Source organism: Pholcus phalangioides, unplaced genomic scaffold (assembly GCF_987345545.1).
Source record: "Pholcus phalangioides strain wild (caught in Gottingen) unplaced genomic scaffold, Ppha-v1.0 ptg000010l_1, whole genome shotgun sequence".
Taxonomy (NCBI): Eukaryota; Metazoa; Arthropoda; class Arachnida; order Araneae; family Pholcidae; genus Pholcus; species Pholcus phalangioides.
In genome coordinates, this window is record NW_028301603.1 from 37,572,523 (window position 1) to 37,590,164 (window position 17,642).

A 17,642-nucleotide genomic window follows, 5' to 3' on the forward strand; every position below is an offset into this window, starting at 1 on the left:
GCTCTGACCACTAAGCTACAGAGGAGATAGAGATTTTCCTTCACTAGAGCGTATATGTGCCGAACGGAACCGTGCAATGGACGGTGCAACCGATCAGCTAATAGCTCATGGACGACGAGCCACCAGAGGGCTATATATATTACATGAATGTCGCTCTCCACTTGTTAATACAAGATATGCAGAAGACTGGATGTTGTGAAGATATTTATTACTTGAGATGTTAATTTTTTAAGGAAGGAAAAAACTCCTCTCTGCCTCTACCGGGAGTCGAACCCGGGTCCCTCGATTGCCGGACGAGTGCTCTGACCACTAAGCTACAGAGGAGATAGAGATTTTCCTTCACTAGAGCGTATATGTGCCGAACGGAACCGTGCAATGGACGGTGCAACCGATCAGCTAATAGCTCATGGACGACGAGCCACCAGAGGGCTATATATATTACATGAATGTCGCTCTCCACTTGTTAATACAAGATATGCAGAAGACTGGATGTTGTGAAGATATTTATTACTTGAGATGTTAATTTTTTAAGGAAGGAAAAAACTCCTCTCTGCCTCTACCGGGAGTCGAACCCGGGTCCCTCGATTGCCGGACGAGTGCTCTGACCACTAAGCTACAGAGGAGATAGAGATTTTCCTTCACTAGAGCGTATATGTGCCGAACGGAACCGTGCAATGGACGGTGCAACCGATCAGCTAATAGCTCATGGACGACGAGCCACCAGAGGGCTATATATATTACATGAATGTCGCTCTCCACTTGTTAATACAAGATATGCAGAAGACTGGATGTTGTGAAGATATTTATTACTTGAGATGTTAATTTTTTAAGGAAGGAAAAAACTCCTCTCTGCCTCTACCGGGAGTCGAACCCGGGTCCCTCGATTGCCGGACGAGTGCTCTGACCACTAAGCTACAGAGGAGATAGAGATTTTCCTTCACTAGAGCGTATATGTGCCGAACGGAACCGTGCAATGGACGGTGCAACCGATCAGCTAATAGCTCATGGACGACGAGCCACCAGAGGGCTATATATTACATGAATGTCGCTCTCCACTTGTTAATACAAGATATGCAGAAGACTGGATGTTGTGAAGATATTTATTACTTGAGATGTTAATTTTTTAAGGAAGGAAAAAACTCCTCTCTGCCTCTACCGGGAGTCGAACCCGGGTCCCTCGATTGCCGGACGAGTGCTCTGACCACTAAGCTACAGAGGAGATAGAGATTTTCCTTCACTAGAGCGTATATGTGCCGAACGGAACCGTGCAATGGACGGTGCAACCGATCAGCTAATAGCTCATGGACGACGAGCCACCAGAGGGCTATATATATTACATGAATGTCGCTCTCCACTTGTTAATACAAGATATGCAGAAGACTGGATGTTGTGAAGATATTTATTACTTGAGATGTTAATTTTTTAAGGAAGGAAAAAACTCCTCTCTGCCTCTACCGGGAGTCGAACCCGGGTCCCTCGATTGCCGGACGAGTGCTCTGACCACTAAGCTACAGAGGAGATAGAGATTTTCCTTCACTAGAGCGTATATGTGCCGAACGGTAGCTTAGTGGTCAGAGCACTCGTCCGGCAATCGAGGGACCCGGGTTCGACTCCCGGTAGAGGCAGAGAGGAGTTTTTTCCCTCCTTAAAAAAAAAAAAAAAAAAATTAACATCTCAAGTAATAAATATCTTCACAACATCCAGTCTTCTGCATATCTTGTATTAACAAGTGGAGAGCGACATTCATGTAATATATATAGCCCTCTGGTGGCTCGTCGTCCATGAGCTATTAGCTGATCGGTTGCACCGTCCATTGCACGGTTCCGTTCGGCACATATACGCTCTAGTGAAGGAAAATCTCTATCTCCTCTGTAGCTTAGTGGTCAGAGCACTCGTCCGGCAATCGAGGGACCCGGGTTCGACTCCCGGTAGAGGCAGAGAGGAGTTTTTTCCTTCCTTAAAAAATTAACATCTCAAGTAATAAATATCTTCACAACATCCAGTCTTCTGCATATCTTGTATTAACAAGTGGAGAGCGACATTCATGTAATATATAGCCCTCTGGTGGCTCGTCGTCCATGAGCTATTAGCTGATCGGTTGCACCGTCCATTGCACGGTTCCGTTCGGCACATATACGCTCTAGTGAAGGAAAATCTCTATCTCCTCTGTAGCTTAGTGGTCAGAGCACTCGTCCGGCAATCGAGGGACCCGGGTTCGACTCCCGGTAGAGGCAGAGAGGAGTTTTTTCCTTCCTTAAAAAATTAACATCTCAAGTAATAAATATCTTCACAACATCCAGTCTTCTGCATATCTTGTATTAACAAGTGGAGAGCGACATTCATGTAATATATATAGCCCTCTGGTGGCTCGTCGTCCATGAGCTATTAGCTGATCGGTTGCACCGTCCATTGCACGGTTCCGTTCGGCACATATACGCTCTAGTGAAGGAAAATCTCTATCTCCTCTGTAGCTTAGTGGTCAGAGCACTCGTCCGGCAATCGAGGGACCCGGGTTCGACTCCCGGTAGAGGCAGAGAGGAGTTTTTTCCTTCCTTAAAAAATTAACATCTCAAGTAATAAATATCTTCACAACATCCAGTCTTCTGCATATCTTGTATTAACAAGTGGAGAGCGACATTCATGTAATATATATAGCCCTCTGGTGGCTCGTCGTCCATGAGCTATTAGCTGATCGGTTGCACCGTCCATTGCACGGTTCCGTTCGGCACATATACGCTCTAGTGAAGGAAAATCTCTATCTCCTCTGTAGCTTAGTGGTCAGAGCACTCGTCCGGCAATCGAGGGACCCGGGTTCGACTCCCGGTAGAGGCAGAGAGGAGTTTTTTCCTTCCTTAAAAAATTAACATCTCAAGTAATAAATATCTTCACAACATCCAGTCTTCTGCATATCTTGTATTAACAAGTGGAGAGCGACATTCATGTAATATATATAGCCCTCTGGTGGCTCGTCGTCCATGAGCTATTAGCTGATCGGTTGCACCGTCCATTGCACGGTTCCGTTCGGCACATATACGCTCTAGTGAAGGAAAATCTCTATCTCCTCTGTAGCTTAGTGGTCAGAGCACTCGTCCGGCAATCGAGGGACCCGGGTTCGACTCCCGGTAGAGGCAGAGAGGAGTTTTTTCCTTCCTTAAAAAATTAACATCTCAAGTAATAAATATCTTCACAACATCCAGTCTTCTGCATATCTTGTATTAACAAGTGGAGAGCGACATTCATGTAATATATATAGCCCTCTGGTGGCTCGTCGTCCATGAGCTATTAGCTGATCGGTTGCACCGTCCATTGCACGGTTCCGTTCGGCACATATACGCTCTAGTGAAGGAAAATCTCTATCTCCTCTGTAGCTTAGTGGTCAGAGCACTCGTCCGGCAATCGAGGGACCCGGGTTCGACTCCCGGTAGAGGCAGAGAGGAGTTTTTTCCTTCCTTAAAAAATTAACATCTCAAGTAATAAATATCTTCACAACATCCAGTCTTCTGCATATCTTGTACTATATATATGTTACACCACAGCTTGTCAAATCACAAAAAAATCTTGGTGCTGGAAAAAAAATTTTAGGAGCCAAACTTTTTTCTTGAGAAAAAGTAGATGCAAAAATAATTCTAACTTTTCCAGGACAAAAGAAAACCTTTTCCATTCCGATAGATACACTGAAATGAATCTCAGAAATTTTGTGTTGTCTCGACTTCAATTTAGTAACCACATACATAAAATTTTAGGTACCAACTACAATTTTTTAGTCGCCGTGGCAATCTGAGACCTGGGATTTGTCAAGCCCTGAAACATCAATCCCATTGCAACAGCATGTGAGGTCAAGTGATCAATGCTTGTTCAAAAATATTGTACGTCACTGTGGTGATTTTTTTGATAGAAGTATTGCATCTTATTTTTAACCTTGGCGAGAGGCAGGACTTAACAAATCTCAGGTAATAAATCGCCACGAAGAATCAAAAATCCATTGTGAATTGGCACCTAAAATTTTCTGCATTTGAATTGTGAATTGGTGTCTAAAGATGACACAAGTTTTTTGATTTATTGACGGTGTCTTCCAGCATGAAAAAGGGTCATAAAGTCCCGGAAAAGTTGAAAAAAAAAATAATTTACTGTGAGGAAAAACTCTACAGGCACCAAAGAAATGTGGCTGACACCTTAATCTTTTTTTGATTCGTCAAAACCCTGGCAAAACATCATGATTCTGAATTTTTGACTCTTATTAATTCAATAGCCATGAATTGTGAACCTCAACTGAAAAGTACAAGTGGCATTGTAGCCACTACAAGAATGGGCCCAAGTTGGCCAGGGACGATTCTCATCATTCTTTGTTTGTCATGCCATAAATTCACTACAGAAGGCCCCGCTGTAGTTTGATGATATTTGTTTCACAAATCATAGGTTAACGTCCCAGCTGCTAATCAGGGCTTGAGAAGGTACAAGTTTTTCAACTGTGGGAGGAAGATCCGCATGTTCCAAAAGGATTAGTCATTGCAGATATTATCTGCAATTATATAAGCTGACAAAGTACTATAATTATACAAAATTATAAATCAAGAAAGGAAAAATTCTCCAAGACCAGAGTGTGAACAACTAGTTTCATACAGTGGGACTTTGAATGTTTCTCATGGTTTAATGCTATTATGTGTATTACTGTATACATGTTGTAATTCATATTATAATTATAAATTGTATAACAAGAACTAACAAAAATCGTCAAAAAAATTAAATTCAACAAATATGACATAACATGCACACTGAAATACTTCGCTACGTACAAAAAAAAATTATTACATTATATGTACAAAAAATCGTGGTACACGGAACAAATATCACGAGTGCAACATGCTCATATACTTGTTAAAAACACATCTAATCATTTCTACTAGTCTTCTCTGCATGCTATAATGTCAACAGCCAGTGAGTTACGAAACAAAATCACAAACTTTTGTAACTTAATACCTCATGGGAACTTCTTGGTAATTATTTGAATGTGTGCATCTTGAGAAAGAAAACGTTTTTTTTAAATATACATACACATGAACATGTGTGTGATAAGTTAAAGCATATATGACTAACCTCTCTCTCTCTCTCAAGAAAGGAACAAAAAATAAATAAAATCGCTGAAATATGGCATTGCCTTCATCGGAAGGTGATTTGTAATGCATGGAATAGAAAAAAATGTGTTCTCTCAGTTCCTAGCCAAGCTTTCCATTCTCCGTCTTGTGAAGCATATCTTTGTTACACATAATACAGCCGAACTTTTGACGTACTGACAAGAAGGTCGCCATCGTAAAATTTTGTCTCAATTATCACATTTCCACTGTCATGAAAAAGAAAGAAAATGGGAATTAGTTTTTTTTCCCCTCTCACATATCGAAACATCACTTGCTACATTTACTCAGATCTAATATGCACTTAGTTATATGCACTAATATGCTACCTTTTTTTGTATGAATATATGCTAATATCAACAATAATAACATTGAAATGTATGTAGGAAATAAATTGTAAGATTAATGAAAATATAGATCTCGAAGTATACATTACTTCAGAACATTTGCTGGCATCATCTGTGACTCGGGAGCAGCTTCCATTAATGACTGCCACGTGTTTGTTGAGTTTGGAATGACGAACCCGAAATCGAAAAACCATTCTTAAAAATTCAAAAAAAAAAAAAAAAAAAAAACAGAAGTGAGGAAAAAATATACACAGAGTAGTCACAATCTTTAAATCTAATAAGTGGTAACTTTTACATCTTATACCTTCCTTTAGAAAAATTCTCATATAACATACTTCATGCAGGAGTGTTCACACCAAAATGGTGTCCACTTTTACGTCTTGGCATCCATAATTTTGCCAACCTTGCTCACTATGCTATGACAATCCTAGCATGTTGAAGAGTGAAAAATGAAAAAAATGTGGAGTAATCCTGGGGAAAACATGACTAGGGCCTTGAAATTTTTGCACTTAGTTAAATTGCACAGCATTCAAATTGTTCCAACTTTTGCAATAGAAATGAAACTTTTAGATTTACGAATTTTCAAATTTTGTAATTATTATAAATATGCTAATATAATACAAATTCTGTCAAATAAAGTTTAAAAATGCATTGAAAACAGCTTGCACACATGATAAAATAACACGATATTATCATCAACTGAATAAAAATTTATTCAAAATTTAAAAAAAAATTCATTATGATAGCAAAGTCAATTAAGAGCTGCCACTGTGACGTCACAAAACTTGCATTTGCATGTGAAATATACTCTCATATGTGGTGTCACAGAGGGAAAGGGAATAAACCCTACTACTTCACCTAACACCAACTCGGATCATATCACTATGTTGCAATTTACAGCCATTAATGAGATGGGTTGGAAATGAAGACGCTGTCTATAGGTGGTTGCCTCAAGCTCATAAAAAGGGAATAAACTGTCTTTGTCCAAAACAAACTGTCCAAACCAACTCCCCACCCAACTTTATTTTCTTACATGGCCGAACCTCTATAGATATCACCCCACCACCAATCTGATTCTCAGCCCTTCATCGCATAATCAGCTAGAGGGAAAAAGAAGGTGTTTCACTTTTTGTGATGAATTTTTTTTTCCCCCTCATAGAAGTTCACTCTTATGTTGTTGCAGAAGTTTCACTTCAAAGAGTTTTTCCACAGAGAGTAGGTAGGCCAACTAATTTAAAATTCAAGCAAGGTACATACAGACAATAAACTATTGAATTGATTTGACTTCTATATTTGGAATACAGATTGTAACACGTAACACATGCGATCTCCCAAAGCCAAAGCTTGACAAATTGTAGGCACTGGATCACCATGGTGCCTGAAAAAATAGGAATATGTGCCTAAAGTTTTTTTACGTGTGATTATCCTCAGAAAAACAAGAAAAAAAAACTGATTTGGGCAAATTTTTCTTGAGAGAAAGAAATGACTACCTGCTAAAAACTCTGACCTGTCCCTAAATTCTGTTAAGATTAGTCAAGCTCTACCCCAAAGCAATCATTTTAACGTTCAGTACGTAACACATGCACAGCATTTCTCAAGCATGCACTGGTTCATAAGAAAATCTTCAGGTAAATGTTTCGGAGATACCATGTTTTGATGCAAGATTAAATTTCACAGGGTATGGTTTAAATCAGGGTGTTTGACATTTAAAAGAGCATGGGCTTTTTCATTGATTAGAAAACATGTTGCAGGCCACTTAATTAGAGTGATCTGGAACAGCTCTGTAAAGATTACTTAGGTGATCTGTAAATGGGCCGCTCGAGTTATCCGGACTGTAAATATCTTTCAGGTCACTTAAGTGATGGGTAAATGTCTCTCAGGTCACTTAAGTGATGGGTAAATGTCTCTCAGGTCACTTAAGTGATCTGGAACTGTGCCACGGGTCACTAAATTGGTCTTGCAATTATCTGTCGGTCTCTTAACTAGTCATCTAGATAGGACGACGAAACTGCTATACATAATGGCGGGGCCCGTGACGCCATATGCTGTCATGAAAAATTTTGGTCTTTATCACATCGATATGACAAGAGTAATTTGTTATACAGCTGCTGCCACCGGCCACAGGCATCCTTCTACTTTACTATCTCTACACTGGATGGAGTTCAACAATTATATTCCAAGATCTGGGGTTATTATTAGCATTATGTTCACCCTTGCTTTGCAAGGTGTTAAGGAGGGTGCCTCCCAGGCTCAAAGGCAAAACCGACTGATCTGTACATATATATGAACTGACATCATCATACCCCCTCCAGCAATCATTATTGTGCCCCCTCCCCAGACTTTCAAGTTGCGGCGGCTCACCAAAGACTGTCGCCAAGTGCGGGGACTGCGCGAGAGAAGTTTTTGTGACTAGACAGACCTGAAGATAATGCTGATTCAACATGTTATGTTCTCGATGATACAATAAAAGTAGTTAGTAACAAAGTCTATCTCCACCTATGCTGCATCCTCAAGCTTATTTATGCATATATATATATATATATATATATATATATATATATATTCTATCTAATAATTAGTAACATACAAGGAAAAAATCTAAGATTTAGATGTCATTTTATAAATTTCAATACGTAATTTTTAACATGAATTACTGAGAAATATTTTCCTGCTTTCATTTCGAACTTGAACAACCCATGGAGGCTGTAGTGCATTTATAATTAAGACAAATATTTCCATTTAGGAAGCTAATTAGTTTTACTAATTAACTTTTGTTATTATCATGATGATTTTCAATATAGAGCAAAGTACATCAGTTTTGATGTTGTGATAAAAAAATTCAATCAAAAAATATATTTTAATACCCTCAAACTGCCAAGAAAAGGGAAAAAATCTGTGCATATTCATAAAAAAAAACACAGCGGGCATGACTGGTTAAATGGTCTGAAAATGTGCCGCAGGTCACTGGATGAGGGATATGGCACAGGTCATTCCTGTGATGTGGGACTGCACCGTGGGTCACTTGAGTGATCTGGGTATGTGCTGCTTAGTTCATTATTGCAACCCCCCCCCCCGGCACTATCATAGACTCGATCAAAAAATTTTTTTTCCATCAATTAAGAGAAAGTTCCACGCCCCCCCGGGAGGTTCTGCATTGCCTACCCCCCCACCCCTCCACTAAGCAAAATAAAGAAATCATGTCTACATATACTGTTCATAAAACATAAGTTTCCTTTCGTGGATGCTAACAGTGATTGATAATCTTGGGTATATGAAGCTTTATATAGCTTAAAGTTTTATATTTTCTTTCTGAAGACATATTTAATCAGAGGAAACAATTTAAAAACTTCAAAACACAAAGCTGCTGTCGGAAAAACTTATGTTTACATAAGTTTTGGCTGTTAATGGAATACAATAACGATTATACAGAAATTTCGGCAACCAAGGTTATGCCCCTGATAAATCATTGCTGATAAATGCTACATAAACAAAGTACGGCTTTGCCAATTGCTTAAATGCAGTCACCAAGACTTTCACGGCTGTCCTCTATGGCTGCTTTCCCAAACGATGATGGCAGTCATTGACGTTATGGCAACGTGAAAGCTCATGTAAAATCTAATTTTCTGCCAAAATCCGGAGAAATGTTAACAAAACCCGGAGAGTGTGAAGAAGGATGAAAAATCCAGAGTTTCTCCCGCCTAAATCCAGAGAGTTGGCAGGTCTGCACTTCGTTTAAGACCACTGGTGGTCATTATAATGAGTCAATGGTCCCCTTATTGCAGAACTGTGTAAGCACTAGTTTTCAAAGGAAGAAAACATTTTTTCCCTTAAATATTTTATAGGGCCTATACTAAAATTTTTGAACGGCGACAGATTCAAAACATTTTCAGCGGACATGAAGTTTATCAAACTCCATGCAATCACTAAGATTTTGAAGGTTAAAAACAACTCACCTTCTAAACACCGCCCTTTAAACAGTACTCTTTGCTCTAACCTGAATTTTTCCATCGGTTCAACAGATGAAAAGTTTATTTCTCTGGACACCACACGACACTTTAAAATCTTCTTCGGCACTCGAACTGTAAAAAAAATAATACATGAAAAAAGGTTTAACTATTCAGTGACACCAAGTGTTCAATTTTGATGATGTTTCCCAGTAATTTATATAACACTTTCAACCGATTGGAAGTCAACAGATTTCAAAGAAAAAATGCATTCCAAATTTGTGGAATTCATTATATTACCAATTCTAAAAGACCACAGATCGACTAGCACAGAGGTTCTCAGCTTCCCTTGTGGACTGGGATATCCTAACGGCATCTACATGGCATGTGCTCCGGACACTCCCACTACATGTTCATGTCCACTGGAATATTTGTCTGACTTCTCTTTCACTCATTTTGTCTACATCATGTTCAGCAGCTCTGCAAATGTTGGATAGAAAGGATGCAATAACTTATGCACAGCCAATATGCTGATAAATGAATTGATGCAGTCTTCACAACTCGCGCTATATCACCCGAATCTCTGTCTGATGCACAGACTGCGATTAGGTCTTCCCACTTATGACATTCATCTAGTGTGTTGCGTGACTCGAGGTGAAATATTATGCAATATCCATAAACATATAATCCAGATAATTTTCCACAAGACTTCGAGGTTGCAAAACAAACGGACAAACACAGATTTGTTTACAGAACAGCAATTTACACGTATTTACAAGCTAATCAGAGAGCTAATAACTTTCTCGCAAAGTTAAAAACTGACTTTTCATCCAGTCTCTCTAAAATCTGGAATCTTGTGAGCGCCACACTATTTATAACCTTGGTAGAAACTTCAAAAAATAGAATGTTTTTTACAGTTTCCAAGTTGGCGGCGCCACCATACGGAGGTGTGAAAACCACTGTCTGGAGGGGCGGGACCTTCCAGAATAATCTCACCAATCGCATCCCCTCTCCAATAAACCAAAACCAACATGAACTCCTGTTGCCAACAGAAGACCGCGATAAAAAATTGCGCCATCTATCGTCTACAGTTTGTAACAATATTGATGGGAAGTTTCAGAAATCTATTCAAAGACAGCACATGCATGTAGACGTGCCTTAACGGGCAGCAGGCACAGATGGAAATCCAGTGAAAAAGGAATCAAAGAGCTGTGAAAAAAAATTCAGATGTGAAGAGAAAGCTCCAAAATCAAATATCGTAAAAAAAAAAGGAAGTGATTTTTAGAATGCGACAAAACTGCCTATCAAATCAAGGCCATCTCAAGGGCGAACACATAGTAAAGTGACCACAAGGTACAGGAGTGCATAATGGAGAGCAGCGACGAAAATAACTATTGTTTTGTTCTAAACTTAAACTGCACATACTTGAGAAGCGAAAGAGGCACGCAAGGAGGTGCAGAATTCTAACAGCCATGTTTGCTTTCACCTCGAGGTGCTGATTTTCCCTATTTGCTGATTGGTCCATTTCTCTTCCTCTTTTCTCTCCCTCTTCTGCGGAGGCATCACACCCTTATGTTTCAGAACCACCCTCAGGCCATTTTCTCTATCCTCTTCTATTAAGCGTGGATGTCTCTTCCTTCGGCCCATGCATTTTTTTCCCTTCCTGGCCATAATTCTTGTACAGCTTATCTCTTCGCTCCACTATAACCACTGCCAAACACATAGGCCCATCCAGGCCATTTAAAAAAAAAAATCATTTCAGTAAGTATAAAATGTCGCTCTTCCCTGGATCAGGAGGGTAAGCCCCTGATAAGATAGGAGCACGAGAAGAAAATTTGATCAAAAGGGGGCCTGTGAGCAAAAAAAAAAGTCAAGAAGTACTACACTAGAACGTAGGTGCACAAAATATCAGGCTTGTGGGTCATATTTCGCTAAGCCATGAAAATGCTTAACCATTTTTCTACAAGAGATATAAAAGCTGATTTGAAGGTGATTTTCCCCTCCCCATAGAGAAATGTTATAAAAATGCCACAGAAGGAAGTCGTTGCACAATCCCCTGTAATGCATAAAATGCTACACCAGAAATTAGGTATAACCTCTATATAATAATAATAACAATAATGAAATGAATCAATGTTACCTTCGTGCTCTAAATTCGGTTTGGACCTGCAAAAGAACAAGTAGACTTTTCAGTGAATTTGTTGCTGAACAAGGAAAATATTACTGCAAATTTAAAATAAACAGCGAAACATTAGGTTATTTAACTAAAATAATTCAAACGAAAATTAAAATAAAATTAACAAACAGGTTATTCTACAGCAGTGGTTCTTCCACTGCTGGTCCGCAAAAATAAAAAAAATTGCCCAATCTATGTAGCCATTACGTATAATTCCAGCTTTTAAAAGTGAAATATTGTCTCAATTTTTTTATTTCTTGTTTTGCCATCAACATGTCAGCAAACTATTTTTTCTATTTATTATTTTTCTTTTTGACGGTCTGCAAATTATTTGTTATTTACTTTTTTGTGTGTGTGTGCTGGCCTACATATTATTTTTTCTGTTAATTTATTTTTCGTCGGTCCACAAATTATTCCTCCTGTTTTAAAAAAGCAATAGCTAAGAGAGTAAAACTCCTTTTCACACTGCGACAGTGCCACATTTTTCCCTGTTGGCAACATTTGGACCCAAATTCTTTTTCACAGGATCATTATTCCCATATCCTAGTTAGCACGTATTAACAGGTTTTGTGCCATTCTGGTGTCTTAGATCAAGCTACAGATGGTTCTGAGTACTGTCAGTTTAATTACTAACACCCCGTATATAAAAAATAATGATTCTGGTTAAATACTATATTATTCGGTGACTACTATAATATCAATTATCAAAAAGAAAATCATCTCACAATCGATAACTGTTGGTACAGAAATGAAATTCCCCGTTCAAGTCTGGGATACAGTCAAACATTTCTATCTTCGAAACTGACAGGACGGGGAAATAAATGGAAATTTTTGATGAAAATGCTAAAAATGACAAAAATTTCACTGATAAAAACCAAAATACAATAATATATTTTACTATATAATACTGGAATTAAATTAAGTTGTACAATCAATGTTCACAATTACACTATATGTAAATACATATTATCCCCCTCCCCACTAATCAGTTCTGCCTAGGACTAACAAGATCCATCAACACAATAGGTTTTAACACGAATAATCAGTTTGTTTTACCTCCGGGAAAAAAAGGTAAATTTACGTAAATGAAAAGGAATTTCTCTCATACTATTATCGTAGTTTGGCATTCGAGATAAAGTTTTTGCGAAAATTACTTCAAGGTGAAAAAAACATTTATTTACAACAGTAAATGAAGGGATTTTTTTCTTCTCCGAGATATCAGTTTCCAAGAAAGAGAGATTTGACTGTATATAAGGTTGAGTCATGGATATAATTACTTCATGCAAACATTCATATAATTAATTTTTAAATGGGGAAAAAAATACTAACAAGTCTTCTGATCCTTGCCATAGCACTTTCCCGGTGTCAGCATCTCGTAAGTTCATCCAGTTACTTAGCAAAACACAGTTAAAGAAAATGGCAAAAATAGACAAAATAATCGATTTACATTCGTGTGAAACAATATGGACATTGCTCGTTTGACGTATTAAAGCATAAATGAAGAGGATAAATATATATATATTTTTTATCTTTGAAGGATATATGTCTTTGCAAGGCCACCCTTACCAGACACCAGACCATGTGTGTCACATCAATTTCGGGGGAACCAAAAATGTTAATGACCCCCCCCCCCCAACCCTGATTTTATATTTTATGGGGCATATGCACTGGAACCCGGGGAAAGGGGCTGAGGCTGTTGGTGACCCGAATAATTACAGAAGATACAATGCAACGCACAGCTGTCCCTTCCGCATAAGGACCTCGAGTCTCACATATTCAAGACAACCAACACCTTTCAGCCTCCCCCTAAATGTTTCTTCATTCTGGTGCCTCTGTTATGACGGGCGGAGAATCTTGTATTTATTATTTCAGCATATAGAGGAATACAGAGAAATGTCTGTACAAAAAAAAACTTTAAAAATCCAACTAAATGTAGATTAACACAAAACATTAAGAAATAATTGAAGGGTAAAAGTAGAAAATGCTGTAAGTGCCGAAAGGGAAAAGAATATTCATCCATGAAAAAATTAAGAAGCCAAGGATGCATATTTTATTAGTGAGCATGATAATGCAAGAGAGCTAAGACACTGTGGACAATAACAATTGAAAATGACGCTAAATAGATAAGTACAGTACTTTGGATTCAAAACATTCAAGTTTCCAATGAAAAATTTTGAGAGCCAAAGCATCAAGGTAAACTATTGACTAATGAAAAAAAAATCCTGCAAATTTGGATCTGTCACCATGCTTACTTAGGGAATCGCAGCCGTAGAAAGAGCAGTTGAAGGATGAATTTGGCACCCTCCCCTTTAGTCCAACCAGTGCTGTACCAATCCCTGGGTACACCAAACGCAGATCTAGAGGGAGTTGCTTCTCCCAAGAGCAATATAAATACGGAGAAATTTAATCTGTCCCATCAAACAGGATGATTCAATATGGGCTTACACAATAAGCTGCGGAACAGATGCAGTATGGTCCGCCACGACTTTGGCGACTTTTTTCTCGCGATAAGTCGCCAAGACCGTCATAATGCTTCTCTGGGTTGCCGTATTTTTTAACACTTTTCCGGTTTCGTTGGGTGATACTAGATGGCGCTAGCTTCAACAAACAGGATTTTTCTTTTGTTCACCGCGTTTTTTCAAAAATTCTAAGCAGCCGTTGTTCCATTTCCAGCGCGTCTTTCTCTCTCTCATTATTATTCCTCCCTTCTGTAGCTCTAGTTATTTGGATTATCTACTGCTCAGGTTGTATCATACCATTTTATTATTTCGTTGTATTTATTAGTTATTCATCCATTGCCATGCCTTCTGTTTTATCGGTTTATTATTTAAAATGAACCTACAGAATTTTTCATGCCCGGATCCGTTCATTTAAAAAAGGGTCCGGGTTTTAATTTTAATGCATAAATATTTATTTATTCAACATGCCCGGATCCGTTTATTTAAAAAAAAGGGTCCGGGTTTTAGTTTTAATGCATGGAATATTTATGCCCGGAATTCCTTATGCCCCGATCTTTTTATTATTAAAAAAATGGGCCAGGTGTAATTTTTTTTTTAACTGATATTTTTTTATATTTTTATGCTTGGTGGTTTCTATTATGTTTTGCACGCTAATGTTTTTTTTTTCGGCGTCCGTAGTGTCTGACGGCCTTGGCGACTCTTCGTCGGGCCATCAGACATGTGTGACGCCAAATAATCGCCAAGTGGCGGACCATACGACAGCTGTTCCCACATTGCCCTCGATATGCCTGCCGCTCCACTCACAGCTAAAGAAATTCGCCTCCACTCCATTTGCAGGTGAAGATGCCTGCCTTCGCTCCATTTGAATCTGAAGATGTCTGCCCTGCTCCATTCGCAGCTGAAGATGTCTGCTTCAGCTTTATTCATAACTATAAATGTCTGCCTCCACTCCATTCGCAGCCAAAGATGTCTGTTTGCTCAGTCGAGGATCCAGAGGAAGAGGCAATGGGAATGATCACCCCTTCTAACAGCTGAAAATTTGTCTGTCCTGTAAAATATAGGATGATCAAATAAACTTGTACAATTCGCCCCTCCCGGCACGTTTTCCTGGGTCCTCGCCTGAGGCACAGCCAAAGGAAGGGGGGGGGGACATCAAAATTATATCCTGTTTAAATTATCAAGATTGTTAAATTGCATGTTAATTGGTTGGCAGTCATTTCTAGCCAGGGAGGGCAAAAGAAAAATCACTTCGCCCGTGGGGCCACACGATACTCTTAAGACAACCCTGAGTCCAGCTCCCAGGGCATCCTGCCCAGCCCCCCCAATTGCAACAATGTGCAATTCACACCAATACCATCACTTCAAACCCAAAGAAATATTTACCAAGCTTTTATAGGAATGAAGTAAAATCGATATTACGATTATTAGATTTGAATAAAGTCCTCGGACATCAACAAGTTTTTCATGAACATGCGAGATATTATATTGGAAGATCGGACACAAGCCGGATAATTCATTAATAAGTTCAATAACCTTACCAATATAGACACACACATAAAATTTTCATTGTAGAGAGATGCGACCCTTTCCTTGACAACCTCCAAAATGACGACAACAAACAAACAGGAGAAAAGGATACAGTTTGAATCCTTCCAGGATATCTTCGGCTTTGGATGGCATTCTCGTCTGCTATCAACTACGGTTTTTTTTCTTCAAAAAACAACTATGTTCTTAATTAAAAAAACGGACATAAAGATAATTAGTTTTTTTCTCCTGACTGTTTGATCACCCAAGCGGAGCTTTTTTACCTCTGGTCACTGAATAAACGCAAACTTATCTACTGTTTGCTTTTTTTTTTCGTACTTGTGGAAGGCGAATTTTTCTGATGAGTAATCAATATATTATCTTTGTGAATCCATTCCTCGGAATTGGTTGGTCGTCTACGTGAACAGCTGCTTTTGCTGTCATCTATCTTGAAATTGAAGAACTTCAGTCGGTTAGGGTTACCAGATCCGAGAAAGACAGAAAGGAGGACGTCCGCGCACGCATCGTCAGTGACGTCACTTATCCAAATTTGTCCGTTAGATGGCGTCCCTATCGCTACAACCAGCCATACAACAATTTTTTCCCTACTCTATAAAAACAGAACCGCTGAAAAAAAAAGCAGAAACATACAAAATTCTGGGATTTTTGGTGCATGCATGTGGGGAAGAAAACACAAAAACACTCATACATAGGTGTGTGCAGAATTTTCTAGGGGGGGGGGGGGCGTTCAGATTTTTTTCCCTTCTGAGGGGAAGTGTTTACTTCCTGCAAAATAACACTATAATCTTGGCTCGGGGGGGGGGGGGGGGAGAGGGGCAGTGCCGTCTTAACGCATGGGCCCACCCGGGGGCCTTAAGAGAAGAGGGGCCTCACCAAAATGAGATCCGGTTGAAATTTTCTAGGATTTACCAGGTAGGGCCTCTGAAAAACCATTTGGCCCGGGAGCCCCTAATACTCTTAAGACGGCTCTGGGGGGGGGGGGGGGGGTTTAGCACCCCAACTCCCCCCCCCCCCACGCCTTTCGTACGCCAATGCACTCATATAATAAAGAAATATATATAATTCAAACTGAAAAACAAAATTTCATAGAAAAATTAAAAGACATAATTCCAGAAACCTGAAAAAAGGAGGACCAGGGCCGTTATTTCAACATTTTACAGGGGGGGGGGGGGCAAAGAGCATGTACTCATTTTACGCATGTATATATATATATATATATATATATATATGATCGAAGTGTTCAAAATTTTCAATGGGATGGATAGGATGGACCATGAACTTTTAGTACACCGCCAATTCACTGCTTTTACAATGGGACACCAGTCAGTGCCGTCTTAAGGCACGAGCCTCAAGAGAAAAGGGACCTCACAAAAATGGGATCTAGTTGAGATTTTCGAAAATTTGCCTGGCAGGGCCTCAGAAAAATCATTTGGCCCGGGGGCTCATGATGCTCTTAAGACGGCCCTGACACCAGTTTCGATTAGTGAGGGACAATGCAAGGTTATGGTGTCGCAGGGAATTTTTCTCTAATAGGGTTGTTAATAAATGGAATAGCTTAGCCCCCGGAGGTAGTAAATTGTAACACAATTGACACGTTTAAAAAGAAATACGATAAACATGTTGGGGTAAATCGAGAAGCTCCATCTATTCTTAGAATAAGACAACCATAAGTATTCTTTATGGGCATTGTATAATATTTCATCATGTGTATATATTGTTTATAATTTGTGTTAATTGCATTTTTAATTGGGTTGCTGTATTTTTGAAATATATGACATCCATATTTTTATGGGCATCTTTTTCTCAGCCACCTCGTTGGGCATTTGCCTATTGTGGCGTTGTATTTATATTTGTATATATATGTACACTGAAGAGCTAAAAAAAACTGTACACCTGCCTAATATCGTGTAGGGCCCCCGCGAGCACGCAGAAGTGCCGCAACACGACGTGGCATGGACTCGACTAATGTCTGAAGTAGTGCTGGAGGTAATTGACACCATGAATCCTGCAGGGCTGTCCATAAATCCGTAGGAGCAAGAGGG

At 39.1% G+C, this 17,642-nt stretch overlaps 1 protein-coding gene across 1 annotated transcript; it reads right to left on the reverse strand.

Moving 5' to 3' along the window:
* Nucleotides 1–3,515: 3,515 nt before the first annotated feature.
* PrBP (Prenyl-binding protein) lies at nt 3,516–15,913 on the reverse strand. Its single transcript, XM_089238212.1, has 6 exons — nt 15,695–15,913; nt 12,926–12,988; nt 11,561–11,586; nt 9,430–9,555; nt 5,566–5,671; nt 3,516–5,338 (listed from the first exon to the last, which is right to left on the reverse strand). The coding sequence occupies exons 1-6, from the start codon at nt 15,733–15,735 to the stop codon at nt 5,257–5,259; spliced, it is 444 nt and encodes a 147-aa protein (XP_089094338.1). The 5' UTR covers nt 15,736–15,913; the 3' UTR covers nt 3,516–5,256.
* Between the last annotated feature and the right edge of the window lie 1,729 nt (nt 15,914–17,642).

Coding starts and splice junctions, on each gene's coding strand:
- PrBP (XM_089238212.1), bottom strand. CDS start 15,735: ATGCCATCCAAAGCCGAAGATATCCTGGAAGGATTCAAACT. Junction 11,587..12,925: donor TGGCAAGGATCAGAAGACTT/GTTAGTATTTTT, acceptor GTTCTTTTGCAG/GTCCAAACCGAATTTAGAGC. Junction 5,672..9,429: donor TAAAGGGCGGTGTTTAGAAG/GTGAGTTGTTTT, acceptor TGAATTTTTAAG/AATGGTTTTTCGATTTCGGG.